Source organism: Mesoplodon bidens (genome assembly GCF_964165515.1).
Source record: "Mesoplodon bidens genome assembly, chromosome: 19".
Classification (NCBI taxonomy): Eukaryota; Metazoa; Chordata; class Mammalia; order Artiodactyla; family Ziphiidae; genus Mesoplodon; species Mesoplodon bidens.
The window spans coordinates 19,548,199-19,568,583 of record NC_138179.1 but is presented as its reverse complement, the minus strand read 5'-3'; the positions used below and the strand labels follow the sequence as shown (position 1 = coordinate 19,568,583).

At 46.0% G+C, this 20,385-nt stretch overlaps 3 protein-coding genes across 12 annotated transcripts in view; 2 read left to right on the top strand and 1 right to left on the bottom strand.

Annotated features, from left to right (window-relative positions):
* The window catches only part of SLC13A5 (solute carrier family 13 member 5), a 31,024-nt gene extending 30,242 nt beyond the window's left edge, over positions 1-782 (bottom strand). For 6 of the 7 annotated variants that reach the window (XR_014014017.1, XM_081219431.1, XM_081219436.1 and 3 more), the window contains exon 1: positions 103-729. Coding sequence is in view for 6 of the 7 variants with exons in the window: in XM_081219431.1 (XP_081075557.1) it covers positions 103-204 (102 nt within the window). In the remaining variant the exon portion in view is untranslated. Of the gene's footprint in view, positions 1-102; positions 730-749 lie in introns of those variants that run through there. The other variant, XM_081219430.1, reaches the window with a different exon arrangement.
* The window catches only part of XAF1 (XIAP associated factor 1), an 85,101-nt gene that overhangs the window by 52,036 nt on the left and 12,680 nt on the right, over positions 1-20,385 (top strand). For 2 of the 4 annotated variants that reach the window (XM_081219440.1, XM_081219439.1), the window contains exon 3: positions 17,524-18,040. In XM_081219440.1, the coding sequence (XP_081075566.1) occupies positions 17,670-18,040 (371 nt within the window). In that variant the 5' untranslated portion in view covers positions 17,524-17,669. Of the gene's footprint in view, positions 1-17,523; positions 18,100-20,385 lie in introns of those variants that run through there. The other 2 variants (XM_081219441.1, XM_081219442.1) reach the window with 2 other exon arrangements.
* The window catches only part of LOC308607492 (uncharacterized protein C17orf100), a 73,747-nt gene that overhangs the window by 52,715 nt on the left and 647 nt on the right, over positions 1-20,385 (top strand). Inside the window, exon 3 of the mRNA XM_081219444.1 lies at positions 17,524-18,040. The gene's annotated coding sequence lies outside the window, so the exon portion shown is untranslated. The remainder of the gene's footprint in view (positions 1-17,523; positions 18,041-20,385) is intronic.

Sequence of the window (20,385 nt, the reverse complement as noted above, 5' to 3'; positions counted from 1 at the left end):
CCCCGGGAATCCGTGCGCTCCACCTAACGCTCCCGGGTTCGGTGCCCGCTGCTGGGCACCTGGCGCCCGGAATCCAAGGGGCTGCCCAGAGACGCAACTGACCTTGGCGGGCATCAGAATGATGAGTGGCAGCAGCAGAATCGGGGTGACGAACAAGATCACGAAGGACTTGAACTTGGAGACATAGCTCAGTGCGGAGGCCATCGCGGAGAGGGAGTCTGGCGGGAGAGGCGAGAGAGGGGCAGCCAGTAGCTTCACGGGCTTAAGAAGGGGCCGCAGTCCAGGGGGTTGGAGGGGGCGGCGGGAACTCCGCCTCTCATGGTGGGGCCTCCCCGCGGCCCCGGGGCGGGGCCAATCCCGCGGGGTCGGTGGGACAAGCCTGCCCCCAACTCTGCCTCCGGGCGGACGCGGGCGGCGCCCACGGACTCCAGCGCTTCGGGCGGGCCCTCCAGGAGTGGTCTGGGCCCTGGCACCTCCTGGCTCTCCGAGACTTTTCTGCGGTGCACTAGGCAGGCGCGCCTGCGGACGGCCAAGCGGGAGTGATCGGTCATTCAGTCTGCCGGCTTAGGCGTACGGCGCCCCCTCTGCATCCGCACCTGCCCTTCCTGGGCCCTGCTGGGGTCCCAGGTGAAAGTCCCTAGCGGTTTCTGAGTCTTTCGGATCCGTCTCCCCAACCTCTCCCTCCTTTTCACCTGGTTACTCCTGCCCCTCCCACTCCCACCCCGGAGGGGCCTCCCGCAGCGACCCACCGCGCGCCCAGCGCCGTCTGCTCCGCGGGCCTCCCCCACCTCACCCCGTCACCCTCAGCTTCCCTGCAGTGTCCGCGCTGCTCTGGGCACAGGACTCGTCCCCAGCGCGCCCTCTCCCACCCAGCGCATCCCGGGCACTCTCCAGCGATCGCGGAGGAGGTGAGGCCACCGTCCTCCGCAGCCCGGCGTGCTTTCGCCCTCCAGCGGACACTGGCGCAGCCCGCCGACGTCCTGCTGGCACTGCGTGCGCGGAAGGCGGACTGAGCCCTCCTGACAGTGGCAGCTACTGCCATGCTACAGGGGAAACGAGGGTCCCGAGAGGAAGGGACTTAACCAAGGCTGCCCTGAAAGGGTCGTTCATTCACTCGGCCCGCCTCCTGCGGACAAGTACTGAGCACCTATTCTGTGCTAAGCCCTGTTTTGTGCGCTGGAGGTACAAGGTTGCAGACACCACCACCCCTATCACTTTCTTCTTTCCTCCCTTCTCCTCCTCTGCCTGCCGGGCTTCTCGTTCTGCAGCTTTCTTTGGGGAAGGCCTACCCCTGTTGGTGGTTTAACCACAGCCTGTTCCTTCGTGATTAGTATCCTCTGTCTTCAACCCAGCCCTGGTGCCAGAGTCCCAGATTCTCCATATTTCCAACTTTTTCCAGCCTGGATGTGCCTCAGGCCCTAAAACTCAACACATCCTAAATCAAGTTCACGAGTCTCCTCCTGTGACCTCCACCTAAGGACAGGTATTCCCCCAAACCCTTCCTGTATCTGTCTTTCTTCTGTCCTCCCCCTTTGTAATTCTCATTCATCTAAACCTGGGTTTCCCTCCCTCCCCCCATCCCACGGCACTTAGCATTGTTTGTACCTATTTAATTATTGGTGTGATTTTTAATTTATTTATTTATTTATTTATGGCTGTGTTGGGTCTTCGTTTCTGTGCGAGGGCTTTCTCTAGTTGCGGCGAGTGGGGGCCACTCTTCATCGCGGTGCGCGGGCCTCTCACTATCGCAGCCTCTCTTGTTGCAGAGCACAGACGCGCAGGCTCAGTAGTTGTGGCTCACGGGCCCAGTTGCTCCGCGGCATGTGGGATCTTCCCAGACCAGGGCTTGAACCCATGTCCCCTGCATTGGCAGGCAGATTCTCAACTACTGTGCCACCAGGGAAGCCCCATTGGTGTGATTTTTATTTAACGTTTGTTTTATTCATCACCATATGTCCAACCAGCACCTTTTACAGTGCCTGATCTGATATGTGCACTCAAAACTTTTTCTCTGGGATGTGTGAGTGAATGCAAGTTGTCAATGAAAAAAATCAATCAATAGTCAATCTAAGAAAGAAATGGAAATTTTTATTACAGCCAACCTGAGGATTAAAACCCAGGAAATAATCTTTCAGAAAGCTCTGAGGACTGTTTTGCCTGTTAGAGGTCAAGGCACTTGAGTTTTTGAGACAAAGGGTTATACATCAGAGTAACATGATGACGGTTTACGTAGTCCAACAAGGCAAGTAGTGGGTTACTGTGACCCCTTACAGGATTGAAAGAGGAATGTTATCTCCTGAGGAGTTACCTTGCTGGCGCCAGGAGAAAATTACCCCCCCCCTTTTTTTTTGGCGAGTAGGCATTCCTGTGTCTTCTAAGGGGGTCTAGTTAATGTATAATGCAGATGCACAATGCACGTTAAAGGGATGAAAGTAGTGGCTCAAACAGGCAGAGAATTTTATGTTTAAAATTTTTCTTGTCCTGCCTTAAAAATAATTGTATTTCCTCTAAGTAAACCATTTCCTTACAGTAATACAACTGCTTTTATAACCCAACCGCACTTGGGTCCGTTCGCCCAACACTCAGCAAAGCCAGTCTACTGACACTAGGTTGTTGTGAAGTGTGGTGTTTATTGCAGGTGCCAAACAAGGAGAATAGGCAGCTCATGCTCAAAAAGACCCAGACTCCCCAATGGCTTTCAGGAAAGAGTTTTTAAAGGCAACATTTGAGGTGAGGGTTGCAGGGGACATGACTTTCTTCTGATTGGTTGTTGGTGGTGGGGTAACAAGGTGGTGTCTTGCGACTCTTGATCGTCAACCTTCTGGTTCCAACTAGTCTGGGGTCTATACGCTTGTGGTCAACATGTACCCCATCCTCCACCTGGGTTGGGGGTGGGGGGGTCTTAGTTCTTGCAGAACAATTCAAAGATGTGTGTCAGATTGTATATATATCCCTCGAGGAGGAACTAGCACCCTGTTTTATTGCTGACCTATTGTTTCTTGACTGCTTTTCCTCTGTTTCTGCGTTCCCTCACTTCCCGAATTAATAACTGCTTGAGTCTGCTCTTTGGAATTCAGGGAAGACCTAGGAGACCAAAGCCTTTTTCTACAAAAAAGAAATGGACATGGAGGGGCTTTTTTACCCAGGAGGGCCCCACAGGGTCCTGCTCAGTTTCAGTCCCCCTTTTCTTTGATCCTCCTCAATCCTAAGGGGAATAGGGGCAGGACAAGAAAGAGAATAAAGTTTTGGATAGAGAGGTTAATCATAAACTCAACAGGGGTACTCGGGTTTAGGGGGACTCGATTTCACTTTAAAGGGGGTATATGTGGTTAGAGCATGGACTTTAGAGCTGGACCGCCTGGATGCATGTCCTGCCCCTAATCTCATCCTGGCTGTGTGCCTTATCAAGTTGCCCTCTCTGAGCTTATTTTTTCACAAATAACACCAACTTTGATTTGAGAAGTTTGCTTTGGAGATTATATGAGTTAATGCTCAGAAAATGCTTACCAGTGCCCTGGCATATAATCAACAATCGGTAAATATTTGCTCTTGCAAAATACTCTTAGTGTCAGGAACAGTGGGGAAGGCTTCACCCAGGAGGTGGCATTTGAGCTGAGACTTCAAGGCTGAGTAAAAATCTGCCAGGCAGCAGTGGAAGGTAGTCAAAATCACCAATGAATGATGAAGTGTTCAAATCGTTGAGAAAAATCCTGAGATAATTCAGGAATACTGGGGACTAAAGTGCAGCTACAACAAAAATAAGCTAATAAATGGAAAGATTATACCAAGTTCATGGGTAGGAAGACTAAACATTGTAAAGATATGCATTCCTCTCAAATTAATCTATAAATTCATTTCAATTCCAATGAAAATCCCAACAGAATTTTTATTTGACAAGCTAAATCTGAAGTTCAAACTTTTGCAAGGAACCAAGAATAGATAAGACACTTCTGAGGAGATGGGGGAAACTAGTCTTACCAGAATAAGACTCACTAAGTGATAGTAACTGATGTAACCATTAGCTATTGGCATAAAGATCAAAAAATAGATGAGTAGCATAAAATGAAGAGCCTAGAAGTAGACCCAGGCTTAGATGGAAACTTGCTATGCAAGAAAGATTACATGGACTAACCAAAGCCTACTGGCAGCTGCTAAACTAATTAGTTTTTAGCAGTAGAGGCATTTTTCTTTCACTAAATATGTTAAACACATGACAAAAGTTTGATCATAATATGTAAAAAATTAATAAAGTTATTTCTGATTTTTTAATCCTCAAGTCATTCAATTATTCCCAATTCTCATCAATTGAAATGGGAATTCAATTGATATGTGCAAATTTATTTACCAGAAAATACTGACAAAGTACTGATGAGGACATGTAGCAACCGCGTCTCTCATTCATTGCTGGTGGGAATATAAAATAGCTCAAACACTCTGAAAAATAGTTTGGCAGTTTCTTATAGAGTTAAACATACATTTACCATAAAACCCAGCATCACACACCCGGGTGTTTATGCTAGAGAAATGAAAACTCATGTTCACACAAAAACCTATATGTGAATGTTCAGAGGAATTTTATTTACAATAGCCCCAAGCTAGAAACAATCCACATGCCCTTCAGCGGGTGAGTGGTAAAGAGGCTGCACTTTATCCACGCAGTTGGAATACTACTCAGCAGTATAAAACAAGAAAAAAGAAAGAAAAAGAACATACTTGGATGGATCTTAAGGGCCTTATGCTGAGAGTAAAAAGCCAATCACAAAATGTTACGTACAGCATTCCATTTATATAACATTCTGCAAGTGAAAAAAACTAGAGGGAGGTGGAAAAGACCAGTAGATGCCAGGGGTCAGGGTTGGGGGAGAATGTGACTATAAAAAGGTGACTGAGCAGTTTTATATCCTAACTGTAGTGATGGACATACTAATCTATCCACGTGATAACGTTTCATAGAACTACACCCACACTCACACCCACACCCCCCCACACACACACACACTGCATGTAAAAATCATTAAAACCAAATAAAGTCTGTAGTTGAGTTGTTAGGATTTTACCAATGTCAATTTCCTGCCTTTAATAGTATACTATGTCTGTATGGGATGCTGTGTTGGGGCAGTCTGGAGAATGGTATATGGGAACTCTCTGTACTCTTTTTGCAACGCCTTATAAATCAAACTATGTTAAAATTTAAAAACCCTTTTAAAATTGCAGTAGGTAAAAAATAAACTTTAGACTAATGAATCCAATCCCTCCCAATTCATATTTTTATGGCTGATATTGTAGCAAAGAGAATGGTATTACTGTTGAGAGGGTGACATGCATAAAACATGCCTAGGAATGCAGTTGGTGAATAGTTTTTCTTAAACTTTAGATACTTTTATTTGAGTCTATTTGTGTCTATTTGGGCAGGGTGTGTAAGTATTTCTATGGATAGAGCAGCTACAAGGACTGGTCACTGCTACTAAAAGCAGGCATCGCTTGTTTCCAGACTTTAACTAGGGAACACTGTTTTATTTGTAAACAAGTTTTGGTTGCTAAAAATTCAGCTTGATTCGCTCAGAGTATAGGATGTTGCCAGTAGAAGAGAGTGTTGGTCAGCTTTCGCTAGGTTCAGCTTGCAACAGCAAATATTTACTCCAGAGCTGCAAGTCGGCTGGGAGTCTGCGGTTTTCCAACTCTGCTCCCAGCTGTGGGTAGATTGTGGGCAGCTCCATACTCTTCTCATTTCTGAACTGTGGGTCTGCTTCACTTGCTTTCTCATTCCGGGACCCAGACTGAGGAAGAGGACGCCCTCAGGACACGCTGTTCCCAAGGCGGAGAGCAGGAGCAAGAGGGCTGGTGGGACCTCGCAGCACCTCTAACGCTTCTGCTCAGGTACAGCATACCTCATCTCTCCCCTTCCACTAGCCAAAGCAAGTCCTATGGCCAAGTCCAAAGTCAACAGGGTGGGAATTGTACTCTGTCTGCAGGGAAGGATTGCAAAGATGGGAAGGGAATTAATAATTGTGCACAAATAATCTGACCTACCACACGTGATAAATATTATTAAGTCCAGGGCATTACACTTACATCTTTTAGAAGTGATGTGTGTGGAAATGGGATCAACTTATATGAGTTATATGAGCTTGGTTACTTGAGTTACAAGAATTCAGAAGTGAGATGGTTGTTACAGGGATATAAATTAACATAGCTCTTCAAACTGGAAAGTGAAATCAGACTTTTTTTCACACAAAATAAGTCTTATTTGGATGATTACTTTGACCATAAATACTGACTTTGCCAATCAGGTTATATAGAGGATGCTTCCCATAAGCCAACTGAGCTAAATTTGTAGCTTCAATATTTTGACACATGTATAGTTGAATCTCATGATAACAGAAAATAACTTTCCATTGTAACAGATGTATTGAAACTGTAAGATGTATTACAATTAACAATATTTTCATTTTCCCAAGTCTTTCTGAGTATATTGAGTCTTAAGAGATGCTTCTATGGTGAAAGAGGTATTTAATTATCATTTGAAAATCCTAATAAAAACTTTTTGGTGGAATTCTTGAAAGTTGAACAGGAAAATGATGCTAAAAGTCTGAGCAGCAAATGCTTTTCTGAGCCAGGTGCTTTGCAGTTCTTTGCTGTCAGTGAAATTGAGTGAGAACCAAATCAGGCTGCCAAATGATACAACATCCAAAACAATTTTCTATGATAGATCATTATGTGATTTTTGGCGAATTTGGTGCAACTTGGGAAAGTTCATAGAAGTAAGAAACTCTGCTCTTAAAAATCTTCTATTCCTATCTATTTACCTCAGCAAAGTTGCTCAGAGCCTACATCTATAACAGAAAATAAGGATAGAATTGATGCTGAATCTTGCCTCCACCAAGTAATAAGTAACATTCATCCATGACTAACTGATAACAAATTAAGCCCCATCAACCTTATTGAACTGCCTTTGCAATCAAATTTCACTTTTTATATATAATAATTATTTATAAAAATCTCTTATACTTATGTTGCTTTGGTTAAGTATATACTAATAATTGCTGTCATAACTTAAAGCAGAAGAAAATTTTAACTCTTAGAGGCTTACTTTCATAAAAAATTCTGAAACATGAGCATTTCAATTTATACACATATTTTTATTGTGGAAAAATATGGCTGGGAGAGCAGTAGAAGACTTCAAATAAAAAATATGTTAACAGAGATTTTATTAACTAAATGGAATGGAAATATAAGATAAATGAGAAACATAACTACAAAAAATTTTGGTCTGTCAAGGAAGAGTTTATTTGAGTAATTTTAAAGTGGAGGGCTTCCCTAGTGGCTCAGTGGTTAAGAATCCGCCTGCCAATGCAGGGGACACGGGTTCTTGCCCTGGTCCGTGAAAATCCCACATGCCGCGGAGCAGCTATGCCCGTGCACCACATCTACTGAAGCCCGCGCGCCTGGAGCCTATGCTCCACAACAAGAGAAGCCACCGCAGTGAGAACCCCACGTGCACCGCAACAAAGAGCAGCCCCCGCTCGCCGCAACTAGAGAAAGCCCATGCACAGCAACGGAGACCCAACGCAGCCAAAAATAAATTTAAAAAATAAATAAATAAAGTGGATAATAGCATGTATCAAATTACTATGATATTTAGATTCCATTGGGTACATGTTGAAAAGTGAAGTAACAATTTTATTTTTAAATGATATTTATAATAACCAGACATGACATTCTTTGCAACTGTCAGTTTGAACTATATGAAATTGTTAATATTCAACCATTTTCAACCTACAAATATGGCAGATTCATATGGCTCAAACTAGTATTTAAACTTATGCTATAATAACCTAAATGAGAAAAGAACTTGGAAAAGAATAGATACATGTATATGTATAACTGAATCACTTTGCTGTACACCTGAAACTAACAAAACATTGTTAATCAACTATACTTCAATATAAAATAAAAATTTTTTAAATAAATAAAATATATATATACATTAAAAAATTTTTAATAAACTTATGATAAAAAATTTAGATGACTACTTAAAATGTGGAAAGAGATACATAATTTTTTCAAAATTACCTTAGGGAGCACATGAGTGCACAAGAAGTTCAAAGATCATTGTCCTAGGAAAAAAATCTGCACATATGTACAGGAGACATATAAAAGAAAGTTATGGTAATAGTGTTTGCAAGAACAAAAAATTTGAAAAATCCAATAACAAGAGAATAAATAAATAAATTGGGATATTTTCATGCCAGATTTTTATATAGCAGGAAAAATGAAGGAATTAGAGGTATACACATAAATATAAATGAAGCTTATAAGTATTTGGTGAGAGCTTTATAATATTTGGTGAAAGAAGTAAGTTACAGAAGGAGAGTTACAGAGTGATAATGCTTATAACATTTTAAATATGCAATATAATACTATATTTTGCTTAAGGATACAAACAGAAATAGTAAAAGTGTAAAGACTAGAGGGATAAATAAACACCATATTCAGTCTGGTTTTAACCTGGTAGGGAGGAGGCCTATGATTAGAGAGGAGAGCTCCAACAATATCTGAAATGTTTTATCATTTTAACTGGGTGTGAATACAGAGATGTTTATCATATTTTCCTTTATAGTTTTTAACGTATTTTAAATATTGCAAAATAAATGCTCATAATATTTTTAAAGGGGCCTGCATATATTTAACACTAGAAAAACATTCGTGAGGCTCCAGGTATAAGATAAAGGAAAAAAAAATATTTCAGACAAAGAAGAATAGCTAATGTCCCACTTACTGAATATTTAGTCTCCAAAGGTCATCTTTGGGGGTAGGGATATAGAGGGATAGTTAGAGCAGCATAGGGATGAAAAAGAACTGAGTGTTTTTAAGTTAGGGATCTTTTTAAAACTGTGTATACAAGTGAGGTCTGAATGAAAGTGTGAACTTTGATCCCTTTTCCAAATTGATGGTGGGTCCGAAGTTTTGTGCCATGAAATAGTAATGGTGGCCTTGATTGGCAAATCTGAAAACACAGATTCGCTGAGTGAGGATTCAAAATTTCCCCTTTGCTCTAATTATTCAGTTCCCTTCTTGCTGAATGGCAAGTCCTTTTTTGCCCCCTCTCTCCCTCTTTCAGATACATCCATCAATAGAAAAGATAAAAATATTTGTTGGAAGGGTCTTCCCTTTAGTAAAATGTGTACCTTTTATAACACATTGCATTTCATTGTTAAAGATGCCGTATAGAGTTCTAGCCCTCTGAATTAAGTTATATAATTCTTTTTATATAAAGTTGTTCAGAATCCCCACAGTGCAGATTGTCAAGTGGATGAGGACTGGACAATAAGGTAACTGTAGATGGAATGGGGTTCAGCAGAGGCAGAAGCCAGACTGCAGTAGGGTAAAGAGGACGGGAGATGATGCACGGAAACAAGCAAGATGAGACTTCTCTTTACAGAAGTTCAATTGTAAAAAAAAAAAAAAAATGAGATTTACTTGAAAGGGCTAGAGGGTCAAAGGAGTTTTTAACTTGTTTATCTGTAGTATTATATACATTTTAACTCCATTTATACAAGGTTTAACAGTATGCAAAAGCAATATTATATGTTGTTTATGGGTCCAAACATATGTAGTAAATGTTTAAAAGCCACGCGAACGAATAATAAGCTCCAAGTTTAGGAGAGTAGTTATATATGGGAAGGCAGGAAAACAGAACTGGAGGACACAGGGAACTTCAACTATTATTTCTAATATTTTCTTAAGCTGAGTAGTGGGTGAACAGATTTTTTTTTAATTATGACATTTTAAAATATTAATAATAATGCTTTTACTTATATAAAATAAGTGAGGGGATTATTTCAAAAAATAAACAAAATTTATAGAAAGATCAAATTTTGGGCTTCCCTGGTGGCGCAGTGGTTGAGAGTCCGCCTGCCGATGCAGGGGACATGGGTTCGTGCCCTGGTCCGGGAAGATCCCACATGCCGCGGCGCGGCTAGGCCCGTAAGCCATGGCCGCTGAGCCTGCGCGTCCGGAGCCTGTGCTCCGCAACGGGAGAGGCCACAACAGTGAGAGGCCCGCGTATCACAAAAAAAAAAAAAAAAAAAAAGAAAGATCAAATTTTATTTAAAGTAGAAATAGTAAACTGGAAAGTCAGGTCTTCGCTTAGAAATTTCAGAAAAAAAGAAAAAAATAGAGGGATAGCAGAGAAGATATCAACAGAACCCCAGCTGTCATTTACAATATGTAAGTAAATAATCTAGTTTTGCTTAACTTCAACCAAAAAGGGACAGAGACTGGAATATAACTGTTAAAAAAAAAAATTAAGAGGAATGCAACAGAAGGGAAATTGTGCAAGCAGAAGGGAAGGTTTCCCAGTATGCCTAAATGACTTCCCTTACTATAATTCCAAAAGGTGGTTATGTGGACCTAATCTGGAAGTCTGTATGTGTGGTTCTTTTCATCTGCCCTGAGGATGGTACAGATGGCCCTCCAAGTATGAGGAGGAAGGAGACAGAGGTGGAGCTTTGGATTGTATATAAATGTGAGTGTTCTCCCAACTGTGTGCCCTAGAATTTCTTGATTACCCTGAATATCTGGTGTTTCTTCCTGCCAAGCAGGCTACTGTTGAGGTCAAATAAGCCAGTGTGGTCTGATCTGCATTGCCTTACTTGCTCTTCCCATCAGCGGCCATACATGGAAGTGGCCCTGGAATGAAGGATAACAGAGTTCATTTTCCTGATGACATTTCCAATCTGGCTGTTGATGGTCATCATTGGGGCAACCTGTTATCTCTTTGGCTCTCCCGGCACCCTTGTACCACTAGAAAGGGCCGAGATGCCAACAAGAAGGAACTAAAGGGACTCCCCTGGTGGCACAGTGGTTGGGAATCCGCCTGCCAGTGCAGCGGACGTGGGTTTGTTCCCTGGTCCGGGAAGATCCCACATGATGCGGAGCAGCTAGGCCCGTGCGCCCCAACTACTAAGCCTGCTCTCTAGAGCCCGTGAGCCACAACTACTGAGCCCGCATGCCACAACTACTGAAGCCTGTGTGCCTAGAGCCCGTGCTCCGCAACAAGGGATGCCACTGCAATGAGAAGGCCGCGCACTGCAACGAAGAGTAGCCCCCTCTCGCTGCAACTAGAGAAAGCCCGCACACAGCAATGATGACCCAACACAGCCAAAAATAAATAAAATAAAATAAAAAGAAGGAATTAAAGCAAGATGTTCAACAGCCCTAAACAGATATTTCAACAACAACCAATTAATCACCCTACCTACCCCACCTCTTCCCATCCCCCAGAGGTACACACTTGTAACACTACTTCTAGCACTTTCTTCTAGTATTTACCTCTATATTTCTTTTCTTTTCTTTCCTTTGGCCTGCGCCATGCAGCACGCGGGATCTTAGTTCCCCGACCAGGGGTGGAACCCGTGCCCCCTGCAGTGGAAGCGTGGAGTCCTAACCACTGGACCACCAAGGAATTCCCCATATTTCTAAGTAAAATAAACTGCGATTTTGCAACTTCCCAAGTTTATGAAATATTTCTTGACTTCCTATCATAAAAGATGAGCATGCAGCCCTCTTACACAAATCCTACCACATCACTGCCAGCCATTTCTCCTTTCCCTCCCCATGTCTTCTCAACATTTTATATGTCAACATTCTAACTGGTGATCATACATCGACCTGCTGGGAGGGTGGCTCATCCCTGAGGACATGAAAGCTCTTCGTCTGGGAGCCTCCAGACGTCATCCTGTGCGTCTCTTCATTTGGCTGGGCCTGGTTTGTATCCTTTATGATACACTGTAATCATAAGTATAGCACTTTCCTGAGTTCTGTGAGTCATTCTAGTACCGGAGGGAGTCCTGGGAACTCCCAGACTTGTAGCCAGCTGATCAGAAGTGAGGGTAACCTGGGGACCCCCAAGCTTGTGGCTGGTATCCTTAGTAGCTAGTGGGAACCCCAGGATTTGTAGCCAGTCAGGAGTGTGGGAGGGTTTGGAGTCCCTGAACTTGCAACTAGTGACTGAAGTGAGGTCGGACTCAAGGGGAGTGTGCCTTTATCCGGTGAAATTTGATCTAACTCTGGTAGTTAGGCTTAGAATTGTATTGTGCGTGGATAAATACAAAAGACCAGTCTTTTCCCTCTTGATTTCTTTAGAATTACTATGGCTTTTTTTTTTTTTTCCTTGCGGTACGCAGGCCTCTCACTGTTGTGGCCTCTCCCATTGCGGAGCACAGGCTCCGGACGCGCAGGCTCAGCGGCCATGGCTCACGGGCCCAGCTGCTCCGCGGCATGCGGGATCCTCCCAGACAGGGGCACGAACCCACGTCCCCTGCATCGGCAGGCGGACTCTCAACCACTGCGCCACCAGGGAAGCCCTCCTATGGCTTTTTAATGCACAATTTACAACATTGTCAGATGGTGTCAGGACTGAATTGTATCCTCTCAAATTCATATTTTGAAGCTCTAACTCCCAAAGTGTCTGTATTTGGAGATAAGATTCTTAGGAGATAATTAATGTTAAATGAGGTCGTAAGGGGGGGGGATGTCCATTTTTAAAAACTAAAAGACACTAATTATTCTCTAAAACGAGTGGCTGTTCATCAGCATGACTTATACGAAGTAAGCTTTTCTGATAGCAGAAAGATGCTCAGGGTCTAAATTTTTTTCTTTCATTTCCCCGCCCACCCCCCCAAAAAGTGACAATAAAAGGCTTAATGTACATGGTCATTTGTCCTGGGTCACATGAGATTTGGCAGCAACTAAGGTGGCCATTCCATGATTGTGATTTAGAAAATCACCAGCAAGAGGGAGAAAGCCCCAGAACACTGACCCTGAGATGTGCCTTTGGGGCACTGAAGCAATGACCATCTGGAGACAAAGAGGAGAGCTGGGATTGCCGAGTGGATGGGGATGGGTAGGGGGAGAAGGTGAGGAGGTGCTCTGACCAGGAAAAGAGCTGAGAATGTGTGGAAACAGACCTCCGAAGGAATGGAAGGGAAACATACTTGGGACCACAACTGCAGACAGAATGCGATGGAGTTGCTGTTTCTTGCCCGTGAGTTTAATGACAAGGTTCCTCCCCTTTGGATGCCAACTAAGCAGGAGCCGGCAGGGCATCCCCTGACTTTGCAGCCCAGCCAGGCCTGGAATCTGCCCCAAACACAATCACAGATATTCCCAAGGCTTGAAGTCCATCCAGAGACTCGTCATTTGATGCAATTGCCTGTGGTCTGAAAAACAAATTCCCACCCAAACATATTGTACCTGGGGAGACTGCAGTCTCAATGATCATGTCTCCCAGGACTCAGGCCCACTCTGACCACAGGATCTTTCTAAAGGCATGACCGACAGAAGTGTGCACAATTCCACCATGTAATTTTTGTCTGGGAGGTAAAATACCTCTGTCGTTACATCATTTTCCTTAGCATAGTGATCCCTTAAGAGAAGAAAGCCTGACCAAGATCCCTTCTCAAAGTCAACCATGGAAATAACCTTTTAATATTCTCTCCTGTCTTCCGTGACCTTGTACAGCTTTCACACACAATTTCTCATTTTATCCTCAAAACAACACATCGAGGTATGTACTATTATTCCTGCTTCCTGGGCCAGCCTAGAATTTCTGCTTCCCCCTTTCCGTTCTCCCGTTGGAAGGTCACGCTGGGCAGCCCAGCCAAGTCACGTCGGAGGGATTAGTTCCCTGTGACACCCCTTCCCCCACTCCCCTGACCCACAGGCCGGACACAAAAGAGGCTGCCGGAAACTCCTGACCACTGCCAAGCCGGTAGCCGCAGTGCCCTGGAGAGGAATTCTCAGCTCACAACAGAGCATTTCTCATCTAGTTTTTTTATGGGTTTGGGGTTGGGGAGGGGTTGGTGACCAGCCAAAGACGGGTGGCAGAATGATGAAATCAGGCAAGCCCGCAGCACTGATTCATGTCATGGTGGGAATGGGGACAGGCTTTTGTGCCAACCAGAATGTGCCTTGGTTACACACTCCAGTTAAAAATAGTGATGGCTCAGGATTGGCCATGGTGGTCCAAAAGAAATTTTCCTTCGTCTGTAATATTCTAACTGCTTTCAAAGCAAACATATTTCTGCATTAGTTATAGAATATAAGTTATCTTTAAAATTCAGAAGGAAATGGCCTCCGCTGCTGTTTGGAGGGCCCTTGGGTTCTGGGGTGGGGTGGGGTGGAGGTGAGGGTGCAGGGAGATTTCTAACTTCTGCTCTGATTATCTCAGACCCACATCGTGCATACCCGTTCAGTTCAGCCAGCGTTTACCTGCCCACTACTGCACAGCCCAGGGCTTCACGGCCTACCAGGCACAAGCACATGGGACCCCCTGGAAGAAGGTGATGAATCAGAAAGAGCCTGATGAAAGAGGTGATGAATCTCAAATCACCTACACCCGTGGTTGGCTGAGGGCAAGTTGGGGCAATGGACAGACAAGCAGCCAACCATAACCAGAGACAGAGGAGGTAGGTCCTGTATCAGTGATAATGTCAGAGTTGGCCTTGAAGAACTTGTAGAATTTTGAGATGTAAGGAAGGGATGGTGCAGGGGTGGGCCAGCCCGGGAAGAAGAAACATCTTGGAAGACAATTAGGATGTAGATGAAAAAACTCATGGTCATTTCCAATTCCACCACCATAGCCCCCATCACTGATCCTTGTCTCCTGGAATATCTCACCTGTGCAGGCCTCTTTGACATCTCTACCACCCCCTCCATTCTGGGGGATCTCAGCAGGAGACAATGTGTGTGAAGGCACAGTTTTTTCCACTATTGTTGCTATTCATAAAACTACCTGGAGATAGACAGGAGTGGGAAGCAAAGGTCAGAGGGATTAAAGAATTTGCCCAGCTGATGAGGAAAGGAATCAGGAAGCTAACCCGGGTCACCTCCATCCCCACCAGCTGTCAAATAAGGTAGATGGTGTCTGGCTTGGGTTTATAGACCCCTAAGTGAGATCACCCTGGTTTCAATCACAGTTCTGACATCACTGTGTGACCTAGAGCAAAGTACTTAACCTCTCTGTGCCTCCATTTCCATAGGTACAAAATGGGGTAATAATCCTTACACCAGAGCCATCGGGCAGATTAAAAAGGATCCTGCCTGAGGAATGTTTTGTATAATGCCTGGAACACAGGAAATGTTTAAGCATTCATTCACCGCTGTTATCTCCTATCACTGATATTTATTGTTCCCACCCACTGTCTCTCATTCGGTACCTGAATTTTAGAGTCTGGTAGTTGGCTGGAGACCACGTCTGAACCTTTTCCTTAATCCCACTGTCCTCCTCAGAAAAGCTGCTCTCACTCCATTTGTAGACTTCACAAGAATTCTCTCAGCCTGCTTGTGCCATCACTTAATATGGTGCTTTGGAATCCTTCTGTTAGCACAGCTGTGTCTGGGGTCTGGGAAAGCTCTGAGGACCCCGGGGGTGGGAGATGCACATGAGAGAGGGTCTATCGAGCAAGTGGAGGTGGGGGGTATGTAAGCAGCCTCCCATCGTGTTCCCACATCCCAGAAGAGCACTCCGTCTGGCAGGCCGGCGCCCCTTCTCTTCCTGTGTGCTACCCTGGGCTGGCCCAGATGAAGAGCTTGTCTGCACCTTGGCTTAGATGGGCTTTCTTGCAAGCTCACCCACAGGGGAACATGAGAGCTGCATGCTCACTGAATCCTAGACCCTCCTGGCCTCACTCCTGGGGCCAGGTCCCTTCCATCCCTGACAGGTTCATCCAGGGACTGAGTCACTTCTGGGGCCAGGTCCCCTCCATCCCTGACAGGTTCATCCAGGGACTGAGTCGTAACCAGGAGGAAGTTCGGGGCCTCCTGGGACTTCCACCCACAGATCCCAGCTCTCCTCCTGCAGAAATCCAGCCCTGTCTTTCTTCCATGAGCACCAAAGGTGGGTCCCACACTTCTGGAATCTTGAGTGAAGCTCATATGCCCCATCCTCTTGTTGTTCAGATGAGAAGGCAGAGGGCCAAGGCTAGAACTCAGAACCAGCTCTTTCCCCTGCATCAGTGGCTCCCAACTTCTTTCCACGTTAGAATCACCCGGGACCTTTCAAAAACTCCAAAGTCACAGCCACATGCCAGACAGGGAAATCACGCTCTCTGGAGTTGGGCAGGTAAGTTTCCCAAGTGATTCCAATATGTGGACAAGCTTTGGAGCTACCGTCCTTGCAGCCCCAAGAATCCCGATAAATGGCCACACGTCAGGCTGAGTGCCTTGAGTTAGGAGCACCCATCACCTCAGTGGTCCCCTTTCGATTGCTGGCCTTCTGAACATCAGGAGGGACTTACTCATGTATTAGTGAAAAGCTGCTACACATTGAGCAAGTACTGTAGAGTTATGTAGTCAGCGTGCTCACTAAAGTTTAAATAAATTAATATGCTTAGACAAATGTGCAAAGCCACAATCAAAGTTCTCCAATTATTGGGCTTCCCTGGTGGCGCAGTGGTTGAGAGTCCACCTGCCGATGCAGGGGACACGGGTTCGTGCCCCGGTCCGGGAGGATCCCACATGCCGCGGAGCGGCTGGGCCCGTGAGCCATAGCCGCTGAGCCTGCGCGTCCGGAGCCTGTGCTCCGCAACGGGAGAGGCCACAACAGTGAGAGGCCCGCGTACCGAAAAAAAAAAAAAAAATTCTCCAATTATTCACTAATATCTTAATCGTGTTTATAAAAAATAAAGGTGAATATTGAAGCTCATTAAATCTCCTTAAAAATGCCAAGGTGAAGTATATAAAATCCAAATGTTTCTGATGGGATTGCAATTATTTGCAAATTTTTCAATTCCCACTGAGCAATGTTTTATCATTTTTATTTATTTAACTAATTACATCCTGCTTCTCCCTGTGAAAAGAACACAAGTAGACAAACAACTGTTCTATATTCACTTGATCCAATTTTGCGTATATAATTTTGGACGTGTGTTGCCTTTAGCAGAATTTGATTTCTTTGAATCTCAAATTTTGGAGTCAATTAGTCCAGTCATTTATAACTGTCTGGGTCCTGGACTCCTTTTGAGTCCACGTACTCTGATGAAAGCAATTTTTCACACAGTTTCTGGGAGCACCTGGACTCCCAAAGTCCCCCAGGTCCCCAGTTGAGTCCAAAAAAATGAGGAAACAAGCCCAGAGGCTAAAGTGACTCAAGCTGCCAGTCAGTTCCACTCTCGGGATTGGAACTCCCATCTCCCGACCCTCTGGCCATTCTGGGAGAGACAAGCCTAGGGCCTCCTTGCCTGGGTTCAAAGCCTGATTCTTCTGCCTGTTGGCTGGCGATGTGGGCAAGTTACATCACCCCCCAGTGCAGTGGTTTCTGTGTCTGAAGACTTCATCATTTGCCTGCCCGCTTGTTAGCATTACCGTTGTGTTTGCTGTAATTATTTACAAGCGAGGAAAGAGGCGCTCAGGGGATAGGCAGTTGCCCTAGGTCGCCAAGCTGCTAAGCGATGTGGCTCCAAAGCCTGCAGTCTTGGCACACACCACGTTGCATCCCCAATTTCTCCCGGCCCTGACCAGGACCGGAGTAGGATGCAGGAAGTCCAGGAGCCACTCTCAGGGAACAGCCTTCAAGTTCAACACGGCACGCCAGCGCTCTCCCCGGCAGAGGAAGGACCAGCAAGAGGACCAGGAGGGAGAGGGAGGTCAGTGTTTTATGGAAGGGGATGGGAGACGTGGATGCAGTGAGGCCAGCCTGGGTGAGGGGAGGGGCTGCTGCCCAGGGGGAGGCCTGGCCTCTGGCTCCCACCCAAGGGGTCGTAGAAACAGCTGGCAGCAGCAGCACAGGCCGAGGGAGGCGGCAGGGGCTGGCTGGGCTGGCTGAGCCACAGAGGGGCTTCCTGGAGTGTCCAGCCACAGGTACCTTGGAGCAGCCCTGGGCTGAGAAATCTGAAAACCCCTCCCTTCCTGGGCTGTGGGCCAGGTTGTTGGAACACTTTCAGTTTTGTTTCTCTGCCCTCAAGAACCGAAACTCCTCGAAACAGAAAGACTCTGCAGACCAGAACATGGAGGGAGACTTCCAGGTGTGCAGGAACTGGTAAGAAGTTGCTTTCCCGGCGGCCGACCTGAGGCTGGCTAGTCAGAGGGGCAGACAGGGTAAGGCTGTTTCTGAAGTTAAGAGAAAAGGGCCCTTGTACCCAGGAGGGCCAGGGTGGAAGATTTAAACTCAGGAAATGTAGGAAGATGATGAGAGATGGCCAGGGTTGGCTAACGTCCCTGAATGCCATCCCACCCCCGCCCCAGATATTTCAGACTTTCTGGGACAGTTCTAAAGCCAAACAGCCAGGCTAACTGTCCCTGTGGGCTACTCATACTTTTCAGAACTTGGGTCCTAACTTGGAGTTCTGATCATTGGCTCTTCACACCAGTCTTAGAAAGGGGCCCACGGAAATTGTCCTGGACCACTCCCGCCCTCACCTTGAGAGGGCGCTGTGGAGCGGGGTGAGGGGATAGAGCAGGGGTCCCAGACCACACCTCTAACTCAGGGAGACCGGGCGCCTTGAAGTACCTCACTCTTTTTTTTTTTTTTCTTTGCGGTATGCGGGCCTCTCACCGCTGTGGCCTCTCCCGTTGCGGAGCACAGGCTCCGGATGCACAGGCTCAGCGGCCATGTCTCACGAGCCCAGCCGCTCCGTGGCATGTGGGATCTTCCCGGACCGGGGCACAAACCCGTGTCCCCTGCATCGGCAGGCGGACTCCCAACCACTGCGCCGCCAGGGAAGCCCAGTACCTCACTCTTGAAGCTCTCTACCTGTGGTGGGAACCAGGGGTATCCCTCCCAGAGAGCTTTCTCCAGGCAGACCCTCCTGGCTAAACCAGCTCAGGAAGAAGAGCTGAAGGGCCAGGCAGGGCAGAGGGACAAGAATAGAGGAAGGGAGTGGGGAGCAGCCTTTGTGCCGCCTGCTGGGGCTGTGCAGAACCCAAGACCTTGTTCAGACCAAGCAGAGTGAGGCTCTGGCTACTCCCCTCTGGCCACATCCCCTGTGCCCAGGACATGGGCAGGCAACTCTCATCATCCTTTAGGCCTTTAGAGCTATGGCCACTACATGTCCTCTCTCCCAAGCTGCCACAAGCAAGAGCTGGTTGAAATGAAACGAGAAGTATTAAGAAACACCCTGCCTGGGAACTGGGAGGGTCAGAAGCTTGTGTTTTTTGGGGTCTCCAAGAAGGGTCTCAACCTCTCTGTGGGTTGCACAGGTGAGCCTTAAGGCAGGGAAAGGTAGATGGCTTCTCGTTCTGGGAGACCTGGGAAGCTCTCCCTATGGGGATTCTGAAAGTTGGCATTGCCCTTGCAAGGAGAGTGGGCATGCAGGGCTGGATTTCCAACTGGCTGTGGGCCAAGCAGGGGAGCGCTTGAAAATAGACAAAATATTTGAAAGAATTTGATATTTGTTATTTCATTTTAAAAACAGCTTTACCAAGGTATAATTGACATAAACTGCATTTATGGTACATTTTTAAAAATATTTATTTTATTTATTTTTTTGGTTGCACCGGGTCTTAGTCGAGGCAGGTGGCCTCCTTAGTTGCGGCTCACTGGCTCCTTAGTTGTGGCATGTGAACTCTTAGTTGTGGCATGCATGTGGGATCTAGTTCCCTGACCAGGGGTTGAACCAGGGCCTTCTGCATTGAAAGTGCGGAGTCTTAACCACTGCGCCACCAGGGAAGTCCCTGTGGTACATTTTTAAAGTGTGCCATTTGACATGTTTGACATAGATATATACCCATGAAACCATCACCATGTCTACTAAAATTCAATAAACTATCAAGTTAGGAAGAACAAAAGGGAATTTTATTCAAGCCACACTGAGAATGATAACCCAGGAAGCAGATTCTCAGAAAGCTCTGAGAACTGTCCCACCAGTTAAAAGTCGAAGGCACAGTCATATACATTTTTGAGACAAAGGATCATACATCAAAATGACATACTGGGGCTTCCCTGCTGGTGCAGTGGTTGAGAGTCCGCCTGCCAATGCAGGGGACACGGGTTCGTGCCCCGGTCCGGGAAGATCCCACATGCCGCGGAGCAGCTGGGCCCGTGAGCCATGGCCGCTGAGCCTGTGCATCCGGAGCCTGTGCTCCACAACGGGAGAGGCCACAGCAGTGAGAGGCCCGCGTACCGCAAAAAAAAAAAAAAAAAAATGACATACTGATATTTCACAAAAAGTTCACCAAGGATACTTAGTCCAAAGTGTACCAAGCAAACAGCGAGTCACTGTCACTAGGACCCCCTACAGAGCTGGGAAAGAGCCCTATTCTTTGTTTGTTTTTTGTTTTTGCGGTATGTGGGCCTCTCACTGTTGTGGCCTCTCCTGTTGCGGAGCACAGGCTCCGGACGCACAGGCTTAGTGGCCATGGCTCACGGGCCCAGCCGCTCCGCGG